Source organism: Chiloscyllium plagiosum, unplaced genomic scaffold, assembly GCF_037043375.1.
Source record: "Chiloscyllium plagiosum isolate Xiang-an unplaced genomic scaffold, Cpla_swu_hap1 HiC_scaffold_30, whole genome shotgun sequence".
NCBI lineage: Eukaryota > Metazoa > Chordata > Chondrichthyes > Orectolobiformes > Hemiscylliidae > Chiloscyllium > Chiloscyllium plagiosum.
Window position 1 is genome coordinate 45,980,715 of NW_028270168.1, and position 26,080 is coordinate 46,006,794.

General features: G+C 39.9%; 1 protein-coding gene across 2 annotated transcripts in view; it reads right to left on the minus strand.

The window, feature by feature from the left end:
- The window catches only part of inpp5b (inositol polyphosphate-5-phosphatase B), a 182,393-nt gene that overhangs the window by 36,990 nt on the left and 119,323 nt on the right, over positions 1-26,080 (minus strand). For both annotated transcript variants that reach the window (XM_087976910.1, XM_043717903.2), the window contains 5 exons: positions 24,444-24,560; positions 12,707-12,894; positions 6,294-6,405; positions 4,069-4,178; positions 1,652-1,787 (listed from right to left, as the gene is read on the minus strand). In XM_087976910.1, coding sequence (XP_087833036.1) covers positions 1,652-1,787; positions 4,069-4,178; positions 6,294-6,405; positions 12,707-12,894; positions 24,444-24,560 — 663 coding nt within the window. The remainder of the gene's footprint in view (positions 1-1,651; positions 1,788-4,068; positions 4,179-6,293; positions 6,406-12,706; positions 12,895-24,443; positions 24,561-26,080) is intronic.

The window sequence follows — 26,080 nt, forward strand, 5'->3', positions numbered from 1 at the left end:
GAAAACGTTGGAAAGAACTTAGTAGGTCAGGCAACAAAGTTAATGTTTCGAGGCAATGCCCTGCCATCACATCTGATGAAACAATGCTTTGATATTAATCAGTCGATGACGAGTGGAATAGGTTGTGAGGAGTGGACAGAATTGATAAATGAAAAACAGGGGAATGCAGTCACAATCTATATCTTTCATTGATGTTTTTATGGCACTGGATCGTAAACCATGTGAGCATCCTACCGTTCACAAAGGACATTCATCAATATGATTAAATAAGGTTCCAAAAGCACATTTGGGAGTCTGATCTAAATTTAATAGTTGTCAAATGTATTTTCAAGGATGATGGCTAGGGGCACTGCTGATTCCGGATGTAAAGTACCATTTGCAGCATAGCCAGGCGAACAGGAGCAAGAGCATCTCAACCCCCTCAGGAAACCGTCGGACTCACTTCTTTTGAAAACAAGCTCCCTTCCGCAATCACTGACCCTCATGCTCAATCTGTAGCTCTCTTCCCTCTGGATTATGGGACCATACCCATCTCTGCTCTCAGCATTTGCAGCTTTTAATTGTAAACTATTCCTGCTTAATCATTGCTGAAAGCTACTCCAAAATTATAAATATCCATAATAGAAATCACAATTAATAAGAAGGGCTTGATTCAATGCTGTGGCAGAGAATGGATTCAATTAACGTGGCAACATCAAACGTGACTTAATTGGAGTGATGGGCGGTTCCTCATCTACTACTCTCTTACTCAGTTAAGTAACCCTCAACCTCCTAATAGGCTTTGGGGAAAGGCATTATGTTCTAATCAGAGTGACAAGGTGAAGGAATGTTATTCCCATTCATGACTGCATTATTTATGATATTCCCTTCAACATCGTGACCCCTACCATTTTCTCAGGATATATACTAATTTGAAAACAAAGGCTGCACCTCAGGTTGCAATCAGACAGTATCTTGACCACACTGCTTAGTTCCTGACAAATCACAAATCTAGCCATCTGAATGAGGGATAGCGTTTTGTTTGTACTAACATGTCCCACAACAGTTTGAAATGCTATTGTCTTTGAAAGCAAAAATCAAATCTCTACAATGTAAAATTTAAAGTGAGGTTCTAAAGTAGGGTTGGAGATCTAAAGAATCCCTAAAATGTTTGTTAACCAGGTTTCACACAGTATTCAATGTCTACGCCGCATATTGTCTAATGCCAGTATGCTGTCCTCCTCCTGTGTGCAATCTCAATCTACATCTGTTTATTCCTGTTGCACTAGTCTGGGTTGGTGCTGTGAATTTAGTGTTGGGAAGACGTAGAAGAAATCACTTCAAACTGCCACACTGTGAGAACTTTGAGAAACAGTGAAACCCAATTGATATCAGCAATAATGCAAACAAGATCAATTTAGCATTATTCCTTTCACGCCAGCAAGTTCAGCAGCTCCATTTTTAAGTTTTCTTTTTAATTCCAAAATGCTTGGAGTTTCAGTTCACTCTGTCTAATTAATTTAGACAACCATTGAGTCTTATAATGCTTGATCATTTAAAAAGACTATTTGACATTTAAGCAAGCATGCAACTCCATCTGACAATTTCTCTTTACACAGATAACCAAGAACTAGGTCTGAACAAGATTAAGTGTATTAAAATGTTTCCATACCCCAGCTAGAAAGATTGCGCTAACTGGTTTATGGTCACTGATTTTCAAAGCCATGTGACTGCGATATTCCAATTGCTTGATGTTGTTTCCTTTCCAAAGGATTCGATCGCACCATGCGGGAACTCGACATTTCTCACTAAGTAGTAAATAAGACAACATATTGGTATAAAGCATTACAGACACTCTGCCTGTCCCTGAGTAGCCTTTTCACATACACACAAAACTGATGATGCATTCAGTTAAGCCCTAGAAGTAATTAATTATTGATTCATAGCCTCACCTGAATTTGTTGATCTGAGTCAAGTATTTAGAATAATCGAGTTATAGCAGTCATTCACAAGAAAGGAGAGAAATTGATAAGGCTACTCTGTCCTGATTGTATTTATTCATTTTATTTAGTGGTATGTGGGTGGGGTAACTTATGTTAGGGATTCACGTTTGCTCCTTTCAAATCTCATCTACCTCATAAAACATCCAGACAGAATGATTAAAAAATACTCCAAAAGAACAGCAGACAAGTCAATTAGCCTCGTGGTTAGTATGGTGTTATTCTGAACTACATCAGTGTGAATATGATTCCTATTTCAACTGAGATGGACTTGTGATCTGCCTCCTTGCTCTGCCCCAACAGTGGAAGGCAATGGCAATCCAACACTGAGAAACTGATACAGGGTGAAGCATTAGCAGATAATGAGGTTTCTTTTCCAGCCTGAGCCAAAAGCCTGCTCAGACAGTGAGTCAAGAACCTGCCTTTGTGGCAGGCCATTGAGGGAATGAAGTACATCTGAACTCTATCTCCTTGACATAATCACAACCTGTTAAGTAGGAACACACTGAAACTATCCTGTTGGATTGGGAGCTGTGCATTTATAGTCTGTATCTTTGTAAAAATATAAGCTTTATAAAGAGGTATAAAGATGATCTCCAATCTATCCTTTACCATCTGGCTTTCTGGAGTATAAAACTAAGCAGCATCAAGTAACTCCAGTGAAATATCCATATAGACATGTCATGCAAGAATGAGATTGGAATCAATTATCATGCTTTCCACGGTTGAATGTTACATTTACCAGCTTGCCAACAACCAAAATTTAGGTTCTTTTGCTTCTTTACTTCTTCAACCTCCGTGAAAAGTCTACTCAAAATTCAACTTTTAGACTGATCTTTAGCCACCACTGCTGAACCCTGTCAGCTTCTCTTCCTCTTACTGTTCCTTTGTAATGTGTCATGAAATAACGTGTTGTGTTGTTGGTGCTCTATAAGTGCAATTATTTAATTGTTCTCGAATCATAAAATCATAGAGTCATTCAGCACAGAAACTGACCCTTCAGTCCAACCAGTCAATGCCAAACATAATCCCAAATTAAACTAGTCCCACCTGTCTGCTCCTGGCCCATATTCCTCCAAACCTTTCCCATTCGTGTATCTATCCTAGTGGCTTTTAAACTTTGTAATTGTACTCGCGTTCACCACTTCCTCAGGAAGTTAATTCCACACGCGAACCACCTACTGCGTAAAAATATTTGCCTCATGTCTTTTTTAAATCTCTCTCCTCTCACCTTAATAATGTATCCCCTAGTCTTGAAATCCCCCATCCTAGAGAAAAGACAACTATCATTAACTCTATCCATACTTCTCATTATTTTATAAACTTCTATCAGATCAACTCTCAACCTCCTACACTCTAGCGAAAAAAAGTCACAGCCTTTCTTTATAACTTAAACATTCCATATTCGGCAACATCCTGGTGAATCTCTTCTGAACATGTTCAAGCTTGCTAGTATCCTTCCTATAATTGAGCAAATAGAACTGGACACAATATTCCAGAAGAGGCCTCATCAAAATGTCCTGTACAACCTCAACATAACTTCCCAACTCCTACATTCAAAGGACTGAGTAATGAAGGTAAGTGTGCCAAACACGTTTTTTCACCATGTTGTCAAGAATGTGATGCAAACTTCAAAGAATAATGTACCTGAAGCCCTAGGTCCTCCTGTTCTACAACACTAACCAAGGCCCTTTCATTGCATAGGCCCTACACTGTTTGTTGTACCAAAATGCAATATGTTGCATTTATCACAACTCCATCTGCCATTTTTCAGCTCATTGACCCATTTGATCAAGATCCCTTTGAAATTTTAGAAAACCTTCTTCGCTATTTACAATGTCACCAATTTTGGTATCATCCACAAACTTACTATAAATGCCCTCTGTATTCTCATCCAAATCATTTACATGAAGGATGCAGTAAAGTCAGGAGTGGACAGCATTTATTGTGGAATTGTATCCCAAGAGAAACTGGTAATCTGTATTTATAACTATCTAGTTGACCGTGATTGGACAATGTTTCAAGAAAACATCTGCCAGATCCAACATTGAAAAATTATTCATAATAAAAAGCCCAAGGGGCCAGTTACCTTGTGTCCCAATTATCAGAGCCAATATCGTATTTGTAGGTTGGCTGAAAGTTGATAGGTCCTTCCATGAATCCTTGAAATACACCCGATTCCTCCATATGTTTTGATAGCTATGCAACAATAGTTGAAGTGCTTATTGGTTCAATATTTACTGCTGCGTGACAACAACTGCACAATGTGTTATATCATAAATTAGTATTTTTGTTACATCACCTAATTTTCATTTATGAACTTTAGGTCTTGATTAATCACCCTGATTCAGCCGCTAAAACAGAATTCAAATATGATGGGTTAGACCATAAGTAGGCCCTTTAGTTCATTGAGTCAGCTCTGCCATCCAATGAGATAATATTCAACTCCACTTTCCTGCCTTTTCCCCTTTGATTCCTCTAATTACAAATTTGTCCTTCTCAGCTTTGAATATGCCTGATGAGCCAACCTCAACAGCCCTCTGCAGAAAAGAATTCTACAGATTCATTACATTCTAAGACAAATTCTACTGCATCCCTGTCATAAATGGATGACCTCTTTGTCGGAGATTATACCCTTCGGTCACAGACTTCCACACAACTGCAATCAACCTTTCCACATCTATCCTGTCAAGCCCCTGAAGAACCTTGTACGTTTCAACAAGTTCATCTGTTATTCTTCCACATCGCAATGAGCACAGGCCTAATCGACTCAACTGTTCTTCATAAACAATCCCTTAATGCTTGATACCAATCTAGTGAACATTCTCCAGACTGCCTCCTGTGCCACTATATCCTATCCTTAGATCAAAGGAGCAAATCTGTTCATACTACTGCAACTATGGTCTGACTAGCACCTTGTATAGTGTTAGCAAAACCTCTCCACTTTATACATCATTCCACTTGAAATAAAAGCGAACATCCCCTATTATCCACAGAACTTGGATGCTACTTTTCTGCAATTTATGGACACGGACTCTCAATTCCATCTGTTCCAAGCATTCTGCAGTATTTCACCATTTAAATAATACTCAGATCCTCTACTATTCGAGCTAAAATGCACAACCTGAAATTTCCCCGCATTATATTCCATCGGCCAAGTTTTTGTCCACTCACAACCTGTCTCCTCGAAATATGGAGTGATATATTGTGAGATTTTGTTTAAGTGAATCTTGGAAGAATGAGAGGGGAAAAGGTATGAAATAAGTCAAAGCTACCAGACCCTACCAAATCTACTTCTGCCATGACCATCTACAAGCTATCATCAGCTGAAGCAATCATCTTAACCTTATTAGTTTTTGTGATCTGCTCCCAAGTATTGGTCAAACCTTGCAACATAGATAATCATTTCCTCATATGCTCTTGATGCATCTTACTTTAACTAGAATGACTATGGAGTCAAGAGGTGTTTGTACCATGAGAATAGATTGCTTGCAAGTGGCAATAGATTACAGGTTGGCACCATGCAGTGCCCACCAGAATTAACCAGGTAGGTTAACTTTAATTGAGTTAAAATTTAAAAATAATGATGCTTTGCACATGTAAACATAGTATTTTTTTGTCAACTCTTTTTTAAACAGGCAATTTGCGACAGTGCACTTGTACCATTAGAGTGCTGACTGTTTCTCTCTGCATGAAATGTTCTACATTAATTTCCCCTAATCTCCAAGTCTCCCTAACATTCATCCCATAAGTAACTGTTTACCACATTCATCTGATCATTTTGGTCTACACTTGTCCAATAAAATTTCCAAACTCATTTTCAACAAAATATATAACAAAGTGGTTTTTGAATGACTATTGCTGACAATCTGTTACACATTCACTATTCTGCAGGGTGGAGGGAGAGGTATACTTCTTGTAATTTGTAGTTTTGCTGGAAATTGGTTTTGAATGTATGGCCTCCGGTATTGTGCTTCTAGCACAAAACATTAGTATTTACATCCAAACCTTTCAACATTTTGAAGAACACTCCACCCTGCTCCTTCTCAGGCACCTGGATAAATTGACAAGTTCAGTTTTACGAATGACTCCACATAGCCTCAAGCACGAATCTTGCAATTATCCTAGTTGCTTTTCTTAAAACTAAATAATTTGTTAACTGACAGCAGGCAAGCATTTCCCTTTTAATGGTAATTTCTGTCTTTTTGGATCTGAGCTAAACAGCAATAGAAACCTATGGAGACAACATTCTTCCAGTGGGTCAGAAGTTATTACAGTCCTAGGAGTGATAAGTCAATGTAATTTTTATCTTACCTGATCATACTTGAAGAGTTTCTGATAATCCTTCAATGCTATTAGCTTTTTAATTACTTCTACGTCTGGATGACATATTCTGTAGTTCAGATCTCCAAGCCAAATTATCATGCTTTACATAAAGAGATGGAAGAGAAAAAAGTAGTAAACATGACATAATTTATATTTTAAAATCTTCTTTTTCCCAAATCATAGTTTCGTTTAGAGCAAGGTTCTTTTAGTACAGACTTCAAGATACTTACCCTGTCAGTTCAACACAGAAATTTGATTATCAATGCAAATGTCCAAGTGCCAGAAGGGTACTTGATGATGGAAAAGATGGCTGATGTTATCATCAACATTGCCATGGGGACTGTCTAGTGGGGCTAACTGATTTATCATAACAAGGGAATTAATTAAGTACAGACTCAATGTCCCACTACTTTTTGTCCCTTCAAGAATTTTCAGGTAAGGCGAAGCTCCCTCCATTTTGCTTCACCCTTAAGTAATAAAAGGACGAATATAAAAAATGGTTATTCCCCATGTTAACAATTTCAAGCTTACATTCTACAAAGGACCAAATCTTCTGAGAGAAATACACAGCTCTAGTGGGTTTTTACATCACCAGTAATTCAAAGGTTTGGACTAATGATATAATGACAGATGGGAGAGGGGTCCTTGTGGTGCACTTGTGGTGCTCCTACCTCTGAGCCTGAAAACCTGGATTCAAGTTCCATTTGCTCCAGAAGTGTGTAATAACATTTCTAAAATGGTTAATTAATAATATCATTCTTCTTAAAAAGTAAGTACAAATAAACTATTTTGTTTAGTCCCAAACCCAGTAAATTCACGGCACGTTTGTTGTTGCAAGACCGGATGATACTGAATGTTCTATCCCGGCTGGGAATGAAGGGAATTTAATTGGGGTAGTGAATGGTGGGTGGTGATACTGACACCTTCCCACCTTTGCCCCAATTAAGTCCGAGCACGGAAGGATCATGGATGGCCTTATCGCACTGAAACCCTTAACTGGGCAATTAGTTCATATTGCTGCCTTTGGTATTCAACCAGTAGCTGGCAGGGCGCTTGCTATGTGGAAACTACTGGGAGCTACTTAAAGTAGGGTTACTATTCCTGCTTTCTTACTCAAATGTGCATTTCTCCATGTATCAAACTATCAGCCAGGGCGTTCCAGGTTTCCACAACTTCGGATGAAACAATTTCACTTCAAACTGAATCTATGCTGCCCAGGATATTGAGTTCTTGAAACATGCCTTTCTCATCCACCTTGTCTTAGCACCCAAAAATTTTACAACATTGAATTAAATCTCTCAACAACCTCCTTTGTTCCAAAGAAAACAACCGAACTCTATATGATCTCTTCACCGCTAATATTCTCTTCTCCAGACAAGATACTCATAAATCTCCTCAATACTCATCCTTCCTGTAATTGAGCAGCTTCTTATGAGCAGATCTGGCCGCTGCACCTTAGGAAGGACATAATGGCACTGCAGGGAGTACAATGTAGATTTACAAAGATTTGGGCTTCAGGGGTTATGAGGAGGGATTATACAAATTAGGCCTGTTTTCTCTAGAATTGACAAGGTTAAGGGGTGATCTAATTGAAGTCTTCAAGGTATTAACAAAAAAAGACAGGGTAGATAAAGATAAAATATTTCCAATTGTTGGAGATTCCAGAACTAGCAATCATAGTCTGAGAATTATGGCGAGAGCATTCAGGAGAGATGTTAAGAAGCGCTTCAGCACACAAAGGTTTGGAGATATTTGGAACTCTCTTCCACATACAACAGTAGATGCTAGATCATTCGTTAATTTTAAATCTGAGATCGAAAAAGCTTTGTTAAGAAAGTATTAGGGGTTATGAGTCAAAGAAAGGTATATGGATCTAAGTCACAGATCAGTCATGATCCTATTGAATGGTAGAACAGACTTGTGGGCTGAATGGCCTACTTCTAATCCTATGTTCTTATAATAGGCTGACAGAACTGGATGCAGTATTCTCGCTGTAGCCCATCTTGCTGTCTATGCCTGGGCTAATAAAGAAAAGGTATCTGTATTGCCTTCTTAATCACCTTGTCCATCTGCCCTGCCTTCTCAAGGGATCTGTGCATACCAGTATTCAACCACTTATTCAGTTTTACTCTGCCACGTTTACCAAAATACCTTTGTCACTATACTTCAGACTGAGTTTCATCTGCTACTTTACTGCCCACTTGATCAGTCCATGATATCTTGACACTGACTAACTTTTTCTTCAACATTATGAACTGTATAGCCAATTGTGAGTCACTCAAAAATTTAATAATTCCTCCAACATATCAGTTTAAGTCATTCATATGTACCACAAAAAGCATGGGACCTGGAACTGAACCCTCTGGAAGCTAGGCAGAAATAGCCCTCCAACCCAAAAACACCTGTTAGCCCTTGTTTCCTCTCACACAGCCGTATTTGCAGTCAACATGCCATTTGTGTTGGATTCCATGACTTACTTTTCTGACCAGTGTGAGCTTGTCAAAAGGCTCGTTAAAATTCAGGTACATGTATCAAATGTACTATTTTCCATCAGACCTTCCTGGTACCTCCTCAATCAAATTAGTCAAATACATCCTTTCCTTAACCTCTGAGGTAAGGTGACCAGTCTTTACTTCCTTTGTAAACAACCATACAACTGGGCAACATTAACAGCTCCTTCAGCACCATGACTGCAGCTATAGATGATTGGAAAATGCTGATCAGAGCCTCTAAAATTCCTTCTACTTTTCTTTGTAGGGTTTGATAGGTGTTTTATCTACTTTCAAATAAACTGCTTCCTCTTTTATTATGTTTACTCCTTATAACATTTCACATTCTCTTCAACTACAACATATGCTTCATTCTCCTCTTTTCTGAAGACAGATGCAAAGTATTCACTGAGAACCGCACCATATCTTCCATCTCCACATACAGGCCTTACGTCCTGTCTTCTATTATTCTCTGATAAAAGATTTTTGGTGTTTACTTCAATTTAATTGCAAATATTTTTTATTGCTCTTTTATAGGTTTCCTGATTGTCTTTCCAACTTTCTCTGCACTTTCAATACTCTTCTAGTACAGTAACTCACTGCGCGCCTTGGAGAAGGAAGTAGTAAGTGGGTGGTCAGGAAAGGAATACAATCAGGAATAGCAAGTGAAGGCTATATAGTGAAAACCTCAGTAAAGATATTTTTCACCGAAAACTGCACAGAAAAGTTTTAAAAGAAAGCTGCATAAGTTCCAGTGCAAAATAACCCTAAAAATGTAAATCCAAATACAGCGAGCAGGCCAGCCTAGTTATATCCATGAAGTCAAAGTGGAATCACATTGAATTAAGCAATTTAAAATGGGGAGCTTATTGTATTGAGTTGTTGACATTTGACAAGAATTCCACCTTTGTGTCTTTTCCTATTTTCTAGGTTCTTCAACATCAAACAGATCTAGATTTGGAATCCAATCCTTCTTTTTTCTGGGGCCACATTTGTTCTGAAAACTATTTCCTTTCACAGCTCTGACAATGATTTATGTTCCAGTAGCTGTTTCTACTAGCTGTATCTTACAGGTACTGGAAGGAAATTGGCATTTCCCAGTGAAATTGGCTTTTCCCAAATGGCATCTTAATCCTAGTTTATCTTTGTCCTTTTACATAATAAAAATGCTCTCTCAAACACCTATTTCATATGCCGAGTTTCAATCCTAAAAACTAAATCCAGAACTGTTCTTCACACAATGGCGGTATATATTGGTGCAAAATAGCTCCCCAGAAAATATTTTAGGAATTTTACGTCTTCGTCCCTTTTTACACTGGGTTATCTCTGTTGGTATTAAAGCGATTGAAAACTCCCTCCAATTACTGTCTATGTACTAGTTCTTCTATCTCTCTCTGGTTATTTAAGAGTCAACAGGGTAATGTATTTATGGTTTCGCTACGAACTTCAGATAAAGAAACTCTCTCTTGGGGTATGTGCTCTGAATGCATTTCCCATAAGCCTAAGGGGATTTGATCAATTAAAATGCCATCAACTGAGTACAGCAAAGTACAGTGGATACTGGAGATCTGACATAAAAACAGCAAGCGTTGTTGAAACTCAGCAGATTTCGCAGCATCTATGGAGAGAGAAGTCTGATATGACTTCTTCAGAAGCATTCGAGCACTGCCAATGCAGTCCTTCTTCAGATTAATAAAGTCAACACGGATTTTATTGAATGTGCCATATTCCTGGTTTTTACAAATCATTTCCACATCAATTGGTATAAAAAAACCTCAGACCCATAAACTGGACGGGCTGATTGTTATCGTCGGGTGTGTGGTGCTGGAAAAGCACAGCTGGTCAGGCAGCATCTGAAGAGTAGGAAAATCGATGTTTCGGGCAAAAACCCTTCCTGATGAAGGGATTTTGCCCAAAATGTCGATTTTCCTGCTCCTCGGATGATGCCTGACCTGCAGTGCTTTTCAGGCACCACACTCTCAACTCTAACAGAAAATGGGGGAGATACTAAATGAATATTTTGCATCAGTATTTACTGTGGAAAAGGATATGGAAGATATAGACTGTAGGGAAATAGATGGTGACATCTTGCAAAATGTCCAGATTACAGAGGAGGAAGTGCTGGATGTCTTGAAACGGTTAAAGGTAGATAAATCCCCAGGACCTGATCAGGTGTACCCGAGAACTCTGTGGGAAGCTAGAGAAGTGATTGCTGGGCCTCTTGCTGAGATATTTGTATTATTGATAGTCACAGGTGAGGTGCCGGAAGACTGGAGGTTGGCAAACGTGGTACCACTGTTTAAGAAGGGCGGTAAGGACAAGTCAGGGAACTATAGACCGGTGAGCCTGACCTCAGTGGTGGGCAAGTTGTAGAGGGAATCCTGAGGGACAGGATGTACATGCATTTGGAAAGGCAAGAACTGATTAGGGATAGTTAACATGGCTTTGTGTGTGGGAAATCATGTCTCACAAACTTGATTGAGTTTTTTGAAGAAGTAACAAAGAAGATTAATGAGGGCAGAGCAGTAGATGTGATCTATATGGACTTCAGTAAGGCGTTCGACAAGGTTCCCCATGGGAGACTGATTAGCAAGGTTAGATCTCATGGAATACAGGGAGAACTAGCCATTTGGATACAGAACTGGCTCAAAGGTAGAAGACAGAGGGTGGTGGTGGAGGGTTGTTTTTCAGACTGGAGGCCTGTGACCAGTGGAGTGCCACAAGGATCGGTGCTGGGCCCTCTACTTTTTGTCATTTACATAAATGATTTGGATGCGAGCATAAGAGGTACAGTTAGTAAGTTTGCAGATGACACCAAAATTGGAGGTGTAGTGGACAGTGAAGAGGGTTACCTCAGATTACAACAGGATCTGGACCAGATGGGCCAATGGAGATGGAGTTTAATTCAGATAAATGCAAGGTGCTGCATTTTGGGAAAGCAAATCTTAGAAGGACTTATATACTTAATGGTAAGGTCCTAGGGAGTGTTGCTGAACAAAGAGACCTTGGAGTGCAGGTTCATAGCTCCTTGAAAGTGGAGTCGCAGGTTGATAGCATAGTGAAGAAGGCGTTTGGTATGCTTTCCTTTATTGGTCAGAGCATTCAGTACAGGAATTGGGAGGTCATGTTGCGGCTGTACAGGACATTGGTTAGGCCACTGTTGGAATATCACGTGCAATTCTGGTCTCCTTCCTATCGGAAAGATGTTGTGAAACTTGAAAGGGTTCAGAAAAGATTTACAAGGATGTTGCCAGGGTTGGAGGATTTGAGCTACAGGGAGAGGCTGAACAGGCTGGGGCTGTTTTCCCTGGAGCGTCGGAGGCTGAGGGGTGACCTTATAGAGGTTTACAAAATTATGAGGGGCACGGATAGGATAAATAGACAAAGTCTTTTCCCTGTGGTCTGGGAGTCCAGAACTGGAGGGCATATGTTTAGGGTGAGACAGGCAAGATATTAAAGAGACCCAAGGGGCAACTTTTTCACGCAGAGAGTTGCATGTGTATGGAATGAGCTGCCAGAGTAAGTGGTGGAGGCTGGTACAATTGCAACATTTAAGAGGCATTTGGATGGGTATATGAATAGGAAGGGTTTGGAGGGATATGGGCCGGGTGCTGGCAGGTGGGACTAGATTGAGTTGGGATATCTGGTCGGCATGGATGGGTTGGACCAAAGGGTCTGTTTCCGTGCTGTACGTTTCTATGACTCTATGACTCTAATCTCCAGCATCTGCAGTGCTCACTTTCGCTGGGCTGATTGTTATGTCAAAGACAGTCATATAAAGCAATGCTTGATAGATAAACAGGCTCCTTGAGAACAATTGCAAAGTATAAGGTATTTCAGGCAGCAGCTGCTTAAAGAACTACATCCTATGCAAAGTTTCAGAAGTATAACCCACCGATACTGGAGACTTACTCATGTTTCAAGATTGTGAGAGAGGTTAGTGGCAGAGTGGATTGAATAAAACGCATTCTGGTACAGATGTCTTTGTAATCTTGATTCCGCCTATCACATTCTTCAGTATGAGCTGCAAGGTGTGAGTTAACGATACACAAGGTGGTGTTATGAAATTGAAACCTTATGCTTACTCCGCCTTTGTTACCCTAGGAGGGAAAAACAGGAAGACAACTTTTATGAGAAAGTTTAAGAAACATTAAACAAAAAATCACACAGGACTTCACTAAGGATCAGAATTGTTGGAGAAATGTGTTAATGGTATATACTGTCATTAATGTCCAAATTTGAGAGATTCAGGGCTATACTGTGAGTTTCTAATAACCAAGTTCCTGGTCAATTTGTGCTTGATCTATCATCTGTTTCACACAAATGGAATGCGACTTTATCCTCTGGATTATTTTCTTATTGGAAACATAATGGATCTGCCATTGTACTCACCATTGAAAGATATCTTTCAGTAATAGAACACGTCTCATCAGTAATAGAACACGTATCTTCTTAGTATTGTGATAATTGTTAATGTCAATCAAACTGCTGTACATCTCGATGACTCTATGACCTCATAAATTGTTCTAAGATGTTAAGTATAGTATCGAACTTTACATTACATTCTTACATTTCCTCTCACTCTTATCTATATGAATCCAATCTTCCTTAGCCTCTACTTCTCTTGTTGTAGAGAGTTAAACTTTTGCCACCATATTTCTTTCTGTTAATCCTGTTTCTCAATCCTTAAATGTCAGTGGATAGTTAAATAGATTATTGTTCACCAAGGTCTCGGAGACTCCATTGGCCTTGAACAGCATGGAAGACTGATGTTCCCATGCAAGTTGACCTCGTTAAAATTACCGTATGTACACAGCTGAGCAAAAAATTTCAATTTACATAATTCGCCTGAACATAAGCAAAAAGGAATCAAAGGACTACTGTCCTCACTGCAGCATTATCAGCTGGCATATCCATCAAGTTTTACAGGGCAAATTTATCAAGCCAGAAGATTCAGAACTAAAAATGGCAGGCCGCAAAATGTTCCACTCCAGCATAATCTGGTAGCATTTCTGAGATCATCATTCCTGCCTGTTCTTTGTCTTTCAATTCACAGTCAGAGTACCATCAAACTTCAATGATCTGCACTTATCCATGAGACTCCGTGTTGATGGTGGGAGGTCAGCTCAGAGCTATTACCTCTTTCATTCTCACTTCTGGCAGAAGTAAGGATCCTTTCCTTCAGATGAAAAGAGCAAAAGTATTCATTATTAAACATACTTTGCTATCCCAATGTCTCAAGGGCATTGATTCAGTGACAAGCTGAGTTGATGTAGACTAGGACACTGAGATTTGATTCTCAGTCTGCGCTGAGGTGCTTCCTATCATTGGCTTGTTATGGAATTGGCACCATAACAAAACTCTCTGCTGTTTCCACTCTTAATCACTACTCACTGTTTTTGTTGGGTGCAGACGCAAGTGAATATTTTCTAAGTAATGACCAGTGTGATGTCTATTTGTAACTGAATAACCATCTGACAATCGCCATCAAACCCAACACATCAGTTGCCAATTTGGGGAGTCCCTGGCCCATCTAGCCATTCCCCAATAAAGTCAGCTTTGAGGGGAGAATGAGGCATATCAGAAGACAAAATTGGTGAGCAATTAATTTATATCAGAGATTGGTAGCACCATTATAGTGGCCACTGAAATCAAGGGGTAACAGGTAGCATGAGCTCTTACAGTTCCAGAGTTAGTGCAGCAACCTCCTTGAGCTGGTTAGTGCTTATGCCTGAAACGTCTGCACCTTGGATGCTGCCTGACCTGCTGTGTTTTTCCAGCACCACACAGTTGATTCTGATCTCCAGCATCTGCAGTCCTCACTTTCTCCTACAACAAATACTGTTAAAAGGTATACCATTTACTCCAAATAACTGAGCACAGCCACTGGAGATTTACATACATATAAATGTGACAAAAAAATAAATAAATGCTGATATCATTATTTGCATATGAGAACATAAGAACTAGGAGCAGAAGTAGGCCATCCAACCCTTCGAGCCTGCTCCACCATTCAATACGATCATGGCTAAACTTTTCGTGGCTTCAGCTCCACTTACCTGTGCTCTCACAGTAACCCTTAATTCCTTTATTTTTCAAAAAAAAACTAACTTAGCTTTAAAAGCATTTACTGAAGTAGCATCAACTACCTCACTGGGCAAGGAATTCCACAGAGAAACAACCCTCTGGGTGAAGTAGTTGCTTCTCAATTCAGTCCTAAATCTGCTCCCCCTAATTTTGAGGCAATGCCCTCTTATCCTAGCTTCACCTGCCAGTGGAAACATCCTCTCCAATTCTATCTTATCCACTCCCTTCATAATTTTATATGTTTCTACAAGATCCCCCTCATTCTTCTGAATTTCAATGAATGAAATCCCAATCTATTCAGTTTCTCCTCATAAGCCAACCCCCTCAACTCCTGAATCAACCTCCTCTGCACCCCCTCCAGTGCCAGTACATCCTTTCTCAAGTAAGGAGACCAAAACTGCACACAGTAGTCCTGGTGTGGCCTCGCCAGCACCTTGTACAGCCGCAACGTAACCTCCTTGCTTTTAAACTGCATTCCTTTAGCAATGAAGGACAAAATTCCATTTGCCGTCCAAATTACTTGTTGTACCTGCATACCAACCTTCTGTGATTCATGCACAAGGACACCAGGTCCCTCCGCATAGCAGCATGCTGCAACTTTTTACCGTTCAAGTGATTATCAAGTAATAATCTTTTTTATTGTTACTCCGACCTAAATGTATGACTCCACATTTATTAATATTGTATTCCATCTGCCAGACCTTTACCCACTCACTCAACGTATCTATGTTCCTCTGCAAAGTTTCTCAGTCCTCTGCACACTTTGCTCTGCCACTCATCTTAGTGTCATCTGCAAACTTCGACACTGTACACGTGGTCCCCAAACTCCAAATCATCGAAATAAATTGTAAATAATTGCGGTCCCACCACTGTTCCTTGAGGCACACCACTAGTCACTGATTCCCAGCCAGAATAGCACTCATTTATCTCCACTCTTTGCTTCCCGTTAGTCAACCAATCCTCTATCCATGCTAATACTCTACCCCTAACTCAATGCATTCTTATCTTATGCAGCAGCATTTTGTACGGTGCCCTGTTCAAGGCCTTTTCAAAATCTATGTCCAATTGAGTTTTCATATTTTATTCTACAACTACTGTACATGAAGGCACAGTACAGTAGACCAATGTAGATCTTCTCATGTTGAAACTTTATTGCTGGAACAGCACAGCAGGTCAGGCAGCATCCAGGGAACAGGAGATTCGACGTTTCTGGCACAGGCCCTTCTTCAGGAATCATTCCTGAAGAAGGGCCTGTGCCCGAAACGTCGAATCTCCTGTTCCCTGGATGCTGCCTGACCTGCTGTGCTGTTCCAGCAATAAAGTTTCAACTTTGATCTCCAGCATCTGCAGACCTCACTTTCTCCTCCTAGATCTTCTCATGACCAACATCTGAGGTGCCTGAATGTCGATTCTCCTGCTCCTTGGATGCTGCCTGACCTGCTGCGCCTTTCCAGCAACACATTTTCAGCTCTGATCTCCAGCATCTGCAGTCCTCACTTTCTCCTAGAAGATTTTAACCTACTGCGAATCCTCTTACAAGGATGCCTTCCTTGAAGAAGCTCTCTTCCTCCCTCAGATGAAATGCATCCAATGATAGTGAAGGAAATAAGAGTGGAAATTGCAGAGGCACTGAACATAATAAGATGATAAGACAGAGGAGCAGAGGTATGTCTTCCAATCTTCCTTGGATTCACAGATGGTGTCAGAGAATTGCAAACATTAGGCCCTTGTTGGGGGAAAAGAAAAAGTTTGTGGGCACAGGGGCCCAAGTGGAGATCAGGCATTTTAACAGATGTGTTGTACGTGGACTTCCAAAAGATATTCAATACTGTGCCACCTAACAGACCTGTGAGGGTAGTGTTTCATGCACAAGAACACCCAGTTATATCTTTCCAACCTGAAAAGACCCATTAATCCTGACTTTCTGTCTTCTTTGTGGTAATCTATCTTCAATCCCATGGACGAGTTGGACCAAAGGGTCTGTTTCCATGCTGTACATCTCTATATTCTATGACCACATCCACTGGGTCCCCACTGTCCACCTTGCTCGAAATGTCTGCTTCAAATTCCAAAAGATTTGTCAAGGATGATCTGCCCTTCATGAACCCATGCTGCATCTGTCCAACAGGACAATTTTTGTGAGATGCCTTGCTATTTCTTCCTTGATAATAGACTTAAGCATCTTCTCCACTACAGACGTTAAGCTAACTGGTCTATAATTCCCTATCTTTTGTCTACCTCCCTTTTTAAACAGTGGCATCACATTTGCTGTTTTTCAAATTGCTGAGACTGCTCCAGTATCCAGCGAATTTTGGAAAATTACTGCCAGTGCACCTGCTATTTCTCCTGCCATTTCTTTTAATACCCTGGGATGCATTCCATCAGGGCCAGGAGACTTACCAATCCTTAGCTCCATTAGCTTTCCCAACACTAGTTTTTCCGTAATAATGATTGTTTCCAGGTCCTCACCTACCTTCGCCTCTTTGTCACTTACTGGCATGTTATTAGAGTCCTCCACTGTGAAGACTGACACAAAATACCTGTTCAATGCCACGGCCATTTCATCATATCCCAGAACTAAATGCCCCTTCTCATTCTCAAAAGGACTAACATTTACTTTAGCCACTCTTTGTCATTTCATATACTGATAGAAACGTTTGCTATCTGTCTTTATATTCTGCACTAGTTTTTTTCTCATGTTCTATCTGACTTTTCTTTATAGCTCTTTTTGTGGCTTTCTATTGACCTTCAAAGTTTTCCCAATCTTCTAGTTTCATGCTGTTTTTGGCCACTTCGTATGCTTTCTCTTTCAATTTGATAGCCTCTCTTATTTCCTTAGACACCCATGGCAGATTACCCCTTTTCTTACAGTTCTTCCTTTTCACTGGAATATATTTTGGCCGAGCACTTTGAAAAAATTCTTTGAAAGTCCTCCACTGTTCGTTAACTGTCCCACCATAAAATCTTTGTTTCCAGTCTACTTTAGCCAAGTCATCCCTCATCCTATTGTAGTCCCCCTTGTTCAAGCACAGGACCGTGGTATTGGATTTTATCTTCACATTCTCTTTCTGTATTCTAAATCCAACCATACGGTGATCACTCCTTCCAACAGGATCCCTAACTATAAGGTCATTAATTATTCCTGTCTCATTATACAGGACCAGATCTAGGATAGCTTGCTCCCTTGTCGGTTCCGTTACATACTGTTCAAGAAAACTATCATGGATACGCTCAACAAACTTCCCCTCAAGAATACCCTGACTGAGCTGATTCGACTAATCTACATGTAGATTAAAACTCCCCTATAATAATAGCTGTACTATTTTTACAGGCAATAGTTATTTCTTTTCTATTGCCCGTCCCAATGTGATATTATTATTTGGTGGCTGATAGACTACGCTTATCAATGACTTTTTCTTCTTAGAATTTCTAACTTCCACCCAAATGGATTCAATCTTATTCTCCATAGTACCTCTATCAGCCTCGCACTGAAGTGGTCCTTGAATATCAGCTACACCACTTCCCTTACCTTTCTGTCTGTTCTTCTGAATAGTATGATACCCCTGGATATTTAACTCCCAGTTGTGACCATTCTATAACCATGTCTCAGTAATGACTACTAAATCATATTCATTCACGATGATTTGTGCCGTTAACTCATCAACCTTGCGACAAAAGGAATGAGCATTCAGGTAAAGTGCCTTTATGCTAGCTTTCTTACCGTCATGATTCACAACATCTCTAATATCTCCTGAGTTATCCTTCCTTTTTACTTCTTTCATATTCTGCCTTGAACTTAAACCCTCCTCCATACATGCTAACCTGCTGCTGACTTTTTATTTATCATATTTCCTGTCGCTTTCCTTTCCCCCCCCCCCCCCCCCCCGACTAAGAGCAGTACTAGCAGAGTTCCAGATTTCAGGCGAGTCCTGGGGATTGTACATGGAAATAGAGAATTTAATCTCAGTTTTAATAGTGTCCAAATCACCCTCTACCATGAAAATCTGGCCCAGGAAGGACAATCATTTAGCTAAATGGATTGTATACCCCTCAGTTAACAAGTAGATATTTATTACTGCCTCACATATATTAAATAAAGGTATAGAACTGCTAGAGTAACAGACAACTGCTGAACCAGGAGTAGCAGAATACTGGAAAATATGATTTTAGGGTTGTTGTGGTTCTGTTCGCCGAGCTGGAAGTTTTTGTTGCAAACGTTTCGTCCCCTGGCTAGGCGACATCATCAGTGCTTGGGAGCCTCCTGCGAAGCGCTTCTTTGATGTTTCCTCCGGTGTTTATAGTGGTCTGTCCACTATAAACACCGGAGGAAACATCAAAGAAGCGCTTCGCATGAGGCTCCCAAGCACTGATGATGTCGCCTAGCCAGGGGACGAAACGTTTGCAACAAAAACTTCCAGCTCGGCGAACAGAACCACAACAACGAGCACCCGAGCTACAAATCTTCGCACAAACTTTGATGATTTTAGGGTGGCCATCATGCGTTTTGAATGACTGAGGATCAAATCACTCACAACCTACACCACACAGTAAGTTAATTCTCTTTCATCATTTCTACACTCCTTTGAAGTTGTATTATTAAATTCAGAGGCAATAGAAAGTAAAATTAGCAAAATTATCACTACAAACTATAAAGCAACTATAAAACAAGCAACAAAAAATTCGAAAGCAAGGACTAAAAATGGATCATATTTCAGCCTTCATTCACTTTAGAGTTTATTATAATAGAGCTATGAACGTCAATGAAACAAATAAATAGTTACACAATAATTATGCTGTACAAAACAGCAAAAAAGTTCTTTTTAAAAATAAAGCTAATTTAAATCAAGTGCAACTTATAAATCTGAGTTATGAGTCAACAAAAAAGGGGAAATTGGAGTCTGTTTTAATTTATACATTTCACATTAATATCACAGGAACAAATACACCCAGCAAGGAATGCTGTATCTAAATGAGAAGTCTACCACTCCATGAAACAGCCTGAAATTGTATTAGTGTAGTGTAGCTTTAAACCCAGGCAAGAATTGATTTCCCTGGAGGGCAAGGATCATTACAAGTTGCAATCTGCAAAGCCTGAATGGATTTCTTCAAAATCAATGGGACTAACAACGTGGGCTGCACAGGCAACAGTCTACGGCTGTGGCAATGGCAGCATCTACCCACTGGCCTATCACAGGAATCAAAGCAGTCAGTCAATGTAGTAATGCTGTGAAGTAGCACAGGTAAACGATCCTTTATCTGAAGTTCCAAAATCCAAAAAGCTCCGAAATCCGAAGATTTTTTGTCAAGTTGTTTTTCTCATTAACAAGGTTGTTTGGTGTGCAAACAGTTAACCCAAGTCGACACCCATTCGAAGTGTGTCACTCAGATGCGATGTCGGGGGGGGGGGGGGGGGCGTGGCCCAGCCATGGCAGACCTGGATTCTCTCTCAAGACCTGTTTCACTTTGTGAGTCATGCTCTTCCGGTAAGGCTGTTAAAAGTTTCACCATCAAACTGTCACTTATTCTGAAATTCGAAAAATTCCGAATTCCGAAAAACAGCTGGTCCTGACGATTTCGGATAAAGGATCACCTGTATTATACAAGTAGTTAGCCTAATTAATGTAACTTTGTTCAATCTGTGGCATTTCTTATTTCCAGCCACACTTAAGAAATCCCTGAATAACAGACACCCTGAAGCATACCCACTATCAACATTCCTTTAGTTTGAGCAAGGGAAAGCGGAGTGGAATGATTCATCTGCAGAGGACCCATTCACTGTTGTTTGTCATTTATAAAAACAATTTGGATGGGAATATCGGAGGCATGGTTAATAAGTTTGCAGAGAACACCAAAACTGGACAGTGAAGAAGGTTATCTAAGACTACAAAGAGACATTGATCAACTGCGTCAATGGGCTGAGGAGTGGCAGATAGAGTTTAATTTAGATAAATGTGAGATGTTACATTTCGGTAAGATAAACCAGTTAATGGTAGGGCCCTGGGGAGGGTTGTCGAATACAGAAATTTAAGGGCTCAGGTACACTATTCCTTGAAAGTGGTGTCACGGGTAGACAGGGTGGTGAAGAAGACATTTGGCACACTTGTCTTCATTGATCAGAGCATTAAGTATCAGAGGTGGGATATCATGTTGCAGCTGTAAGGCACTGGTGAGGCCACTTTTCGAATAATGTGTATACTTCTGGTCACCCTGCTTTAAGAAGGATGTTATTAAAATGGATCTGGCGCAGAAAAGATTTACAAGGATGTTACCACGACTGAAGGGTTGGAGTTATAAGAGGCTGGAGAGGCTGGAACTTTGTTCTCTGTAGCATAGAAAGTTGAGGGATGACCCTTATTGAGAGACATCGATAAGGTGAATAGCCAAGGTCTTCTCATTAGGGTAACAGAGTCCAAAACTAGAGGGTACTGGTTTAAGGTGAGAGGAGAAAGATTTAAAAGGGACTTGTATACACAGGGTGTTGCGTATATGGAATGAACTTGCCAGAGGAAGTGGTAGAGGTTGGTACAATTACATTTAAAAGCCATTTGGACAGGAACACGAATAGAAAATGGGCCTAAAGCAAGCAAATGGGACTAGTTTAGTTTGGGAAACCTGGTTGGCATGAGCGAGTTGGACTGAAGGGTCTGTTTCAGTGCTACATGACTCTATGGCTGGAAAGAAATGGTAGAGACCATTATGTCCATTGTTCCCCTTGTTTTTTGGCTTCCCTGGGAGGGTCTATTCAGCCCCATGTCTTTAATAATGTCAGGTTTCTCCCTGAATGAGGTGGGAGGAGTATTCCTGACCTCCTATCTCTTTTATTACCCATTCCTAACCAGTCACCCAAGACAGATGGGCAGCTCGTGGTCAATGTGGTTTGACATCCTGTATCTGTGTGCAGAATTAGATTCTTCATTCATCAATGTACTCATAATAACTGAGACATCCATCAACTGGTGAGAAGATTCCAATGCTATACAGCTTCAGGGGAAGGGCAGGTAAACTAGTCTTGACATTATACATAATCTATTCTGCAAAGGAGCGTCTTCGCTAATATTAATGTAAATCATTCAATTGATATTCTAAATGAGTACACAAAGCAATATAAGCTTCTAATTAAAACTAAAAATGCATATTAATATATTATCCAATTAAAGGTACATTTGAAATTTCAAACATTTTTTTCTGCATCAGTTCATTTGCAGTTCTGCTGTGAAATAAAAAAAATACCAGATTGACAGATAAATTATTAGCCATGTTATACTGCATCATGTGACTGTGAAGCAGGTATGGCATTTTCCTGTACCAGCCACAAATAAACCTGCCTTCTACATCTGAAAGGCAGTGGACAGCCTGTTTCTCACTGCCACCTGCTGGCAGGAAGAGTTACAGGTTCTACTCCTGCAAGCAAATACTTTTCACTGAGTGTCCTGCAGTTTCTAAAAGACTGTTATCACCATTATTTTTTATCTTCATACAACAATGCCTGTAAAGTTAAAGTAAATAAGTGGAACTTCCTGTTATATGTCTCTAAATATTACATTGGCACGATAACTGAACTGCAATGTTGTTAAAGCACGATGAATAAAGCACTACTTATAACCATGTCCACCTGAGCAGGGCAACAAATATGTACCGTGCTTTTGTTAACTGGTCTTATTGTGCTAAAATATACTTCCGCTTTACATTTCCGAGGAATAGTAAGAACAGGAAGTTTCATAATTGTTAAGGCCCAGAGTACTTTTCGTTTTAAAAAGAAACCCCGAAGAACTCCAGATGCTGGAAACCAGAAACAGTAACAGAAATTGCTGAGAAAACTCAGCAGGTCTGGCAACATCTACGGAGAGAAAGCAGATTCAGTGTTTCAGGTCCTGTGAGTCTTCAGAACTGAAAAACTCCAGTTCCGAAGGGTCATTAGACCCGAAACTCTGCTCTCTCTCTCTCCACTGATGCTGCCAGGCCTGCTGAGTTTTCCCTGCAATTTCTGTGTTTATTTCTTAACTTGCATTATTTTCTCTACATGACTGTCTGTAACTTGACTAGTCTCAACACTCCCAATAGTGAACAGTTAAAATATATTCAGCACTTATAGGCCTTGATACAGAGAAACACAACTAGAGGTAACACAGTGTATCCCTTGACACAAGAATAGGCTCTACTTGAGTGAAATTATATGTAAGATGCACAATTGGACATTGCTATAATGGTGATACTCTAGTTTCTTAAAAATAATCATGTTCATTATGAAATTATATTTTTCCTCTGACAACTTATTTTCAGACTTCTCTCCTGTAGAACTGCCCTGCCCATGGAAACAAATCTTTTCAAAACTCACTACCATGGAAACAAGCTAAAAACTGGTCTCAAGCTTCGGGTCAAGATTATAGGATCAAGAGAAGGCTGTTCACTCTTCTAACCTGTTAATCAGTTGGTGGTTAATTTGAATATCAATCTCAATTATGTTCCATATCCCTTGAACAAAGATCTATTGATCTCAACTCTGAAAATCTCAATTCTTCTTCAGCCGCATACATCCACCTACCAGAGTTCTGGATTTCCACAAGTCTCTCTGAGAAAAAGTGTTTCTTGATATCTCACCTCAATGATTCGCAATTATTCCCCACTGCTCATAGTTCTTCTACAAGAGGAAATAGTTTATCTGTATCTGCTCTCTTCAATTCTTTCATTATTGTAAAGACCTTGATTAGTGGTGCATCTTAGCCTTCTGAACTCAAAGGAATCATAGAATCCCTACAGTGCGGAAAGAGGCTATTTGGCCCATTGTGTCTACACCGACACTCCGAAGAGCATCCCACCCAGACCCAGCTCCCACCCTATCCCTGTAACCCCACGTAACATCATGTTAACAAAAATGATTATGAGAACAGATTGCCAAAAATTAAGTCCAGGTATCATTCTAGCAAATTTGTGCTGTATCCTCCTCAAAGTCAATATATCTTTTTTGATATTTGGAGCCCAAAACTAAAAACATTTCCAGGGAAGTATATGCTTGCACTGGAGGTGTTAGAGTGAAGGTTCAAGGATGAGTGGTTATCCTATGAAGAAAGGATGAGTAAATTGTGCCTGTGTACTCTTTGGAATATAGAAGAATGAGAGGTAATTTCATTAAAACATACAGGATTATGAATGGGTTAAAGGTCAACTTAAAAGTTGTTTTCCCAGCTGGGAAATGTCAAACACAGCATCTTGGTCAAGGGGACTAAGACAAGGAAAAACAAGCTCAAATTTTGAGGATTGTGAATGTTTGTAATTCTCTATCTCAGGTATTATTGATGCTTCGTCGTTGTATACATTTAAGAATAAAAGAAAAGACCTCCATTTTCACTTTTCTCGGGTCTGACCAAAGTTCTGTATAACTGAATACAGTACCCCATTGTATACTAATTACCTTTAACAAAGGTCTGACATCTACAATTTTGGCAAATTGTGTTTTACATGAAGAATTGTTACCCTCACAATCTACTTGAGTTCTGAGAAATTGTACCACTCATTCACCGAAAAGACAATAAACTGTCCTAGCATTTTTTTCAGTCTTCCTTACCATTCTTCCCATGATGCCTGTTCCCACTGTCTCCACTTCTACTTCAGTTACATAGGCAGCATGTTCTTTCTTCACAAGCAACATGAGCATCATTCCAACCAACCGGACAAGCTTGATCTGAAATTAAAATTCTCTTTTACAGGGGTTTCAAATGTAGACATTTATGATGCTGAGCATAAGGACAAGGTAAAACACAGCAGGGCGTATGGCTACTATTTAACTGCTTCACCAGAATGCAGGCCTTTATATGTCATATTTGTCAAACCTAGAGTTTAATTAAATCCCTTTTAGCTGTTCTCAGCAATGCTTGTGTCACGAGGCCGCAGGAGTAGAAACTAACTCCATTATATTTCACGATTGTAATTATTACTGCTGCAAGTGCGCCTAAGGACAGTAAAGAACTAGGTAGGGATTGGGCTGAATAAGGGTTCCACTGTTTATTTTATATCAATATAGTGTAGTGCAGATTTTTTTTAACATGTAATCTGAAGCCCTGGACTATTAGAAAAAGAAGACGCATTCATAATGTTTCACAACTACCAGTTTGCTCAAACTGTTCTGCCAACAGTTAAGTATCTTTTGAAGTGTAGTCGCTGCTCTTAAGATAATATAGGAAACATGGTCAATAAGTGCTCAGCAAAATTCCACAAATGTTTTTATTACCAGATAACCTGTTTTATTAATGCTAATTCATAAAAGTCATAGAATCCTTCAGTGTAGAAACAGACCATTTGGCCTATGAAGTCCACACCGACCCTCTGAAGAGTAACCCAACCAGGCCCATTCCCTGACCCTATTATTCTACATTTACCCCTGACTAATGCACCTCATCCACACATCCCTGAATACTATGGATAATTTAGCATGACCAATTCACTAACCGACACATCTTTGGATTGTGGGAGGAAACCGGAGCACCCGGAGGAAGCCCACACAGACACGGGGAGAATGTGCAAACTCCACACAGACATTCGCCCGAGGATGGAACTGAACCCGGGTCCCTGGCGCTGTGAAGCAGCAATGCTAACCACTAGGCCACCCAAAAATAAGGGCTCACCTGGGGTTAAGTATTGGGGAATACACCAGGGATAAATCCCATTCTCCAAAATAGAGCCATTGGATTGTGTTACATCCATCCAAGCAGGATGATGAAAAATGGCATTTCTAATACTGTTTCTTTGGTATAGCACTGGAACATCAGTTTTGACTCTTGTGCCCAAGCCCTGGAGGGTAGCTTAAACCCTGAACTGCATAATTTAGACACATCAACTGAACAACAGCTGACACAACAATTATAGAGAAAATAAATTAAAATTTGGCCATGAATGTTTGAAAACTTGCATCCAGTTTAAAATACATGGAATTCAATGAAAACTGGCTAAGTGACTATCGGATTATTATAAAAACTCAGGATGATTCAATAATACCCTGGAAGAACTTACCATTCTTACCATCTGACTCCGGTTCCACATCAACATGGTTGACTAAAAATTACCCTTCAAAGTAGTTTAGCAAGCCCTTACTGAAGAAGTGTCATACTGAACTTAGAACATAGAACAATACAGCACAGAACAGGCCCTTCGGCCCACGATGTTGTGCTGAACATTTGTCCGAGCTTAAGCACCCATCCATGTACC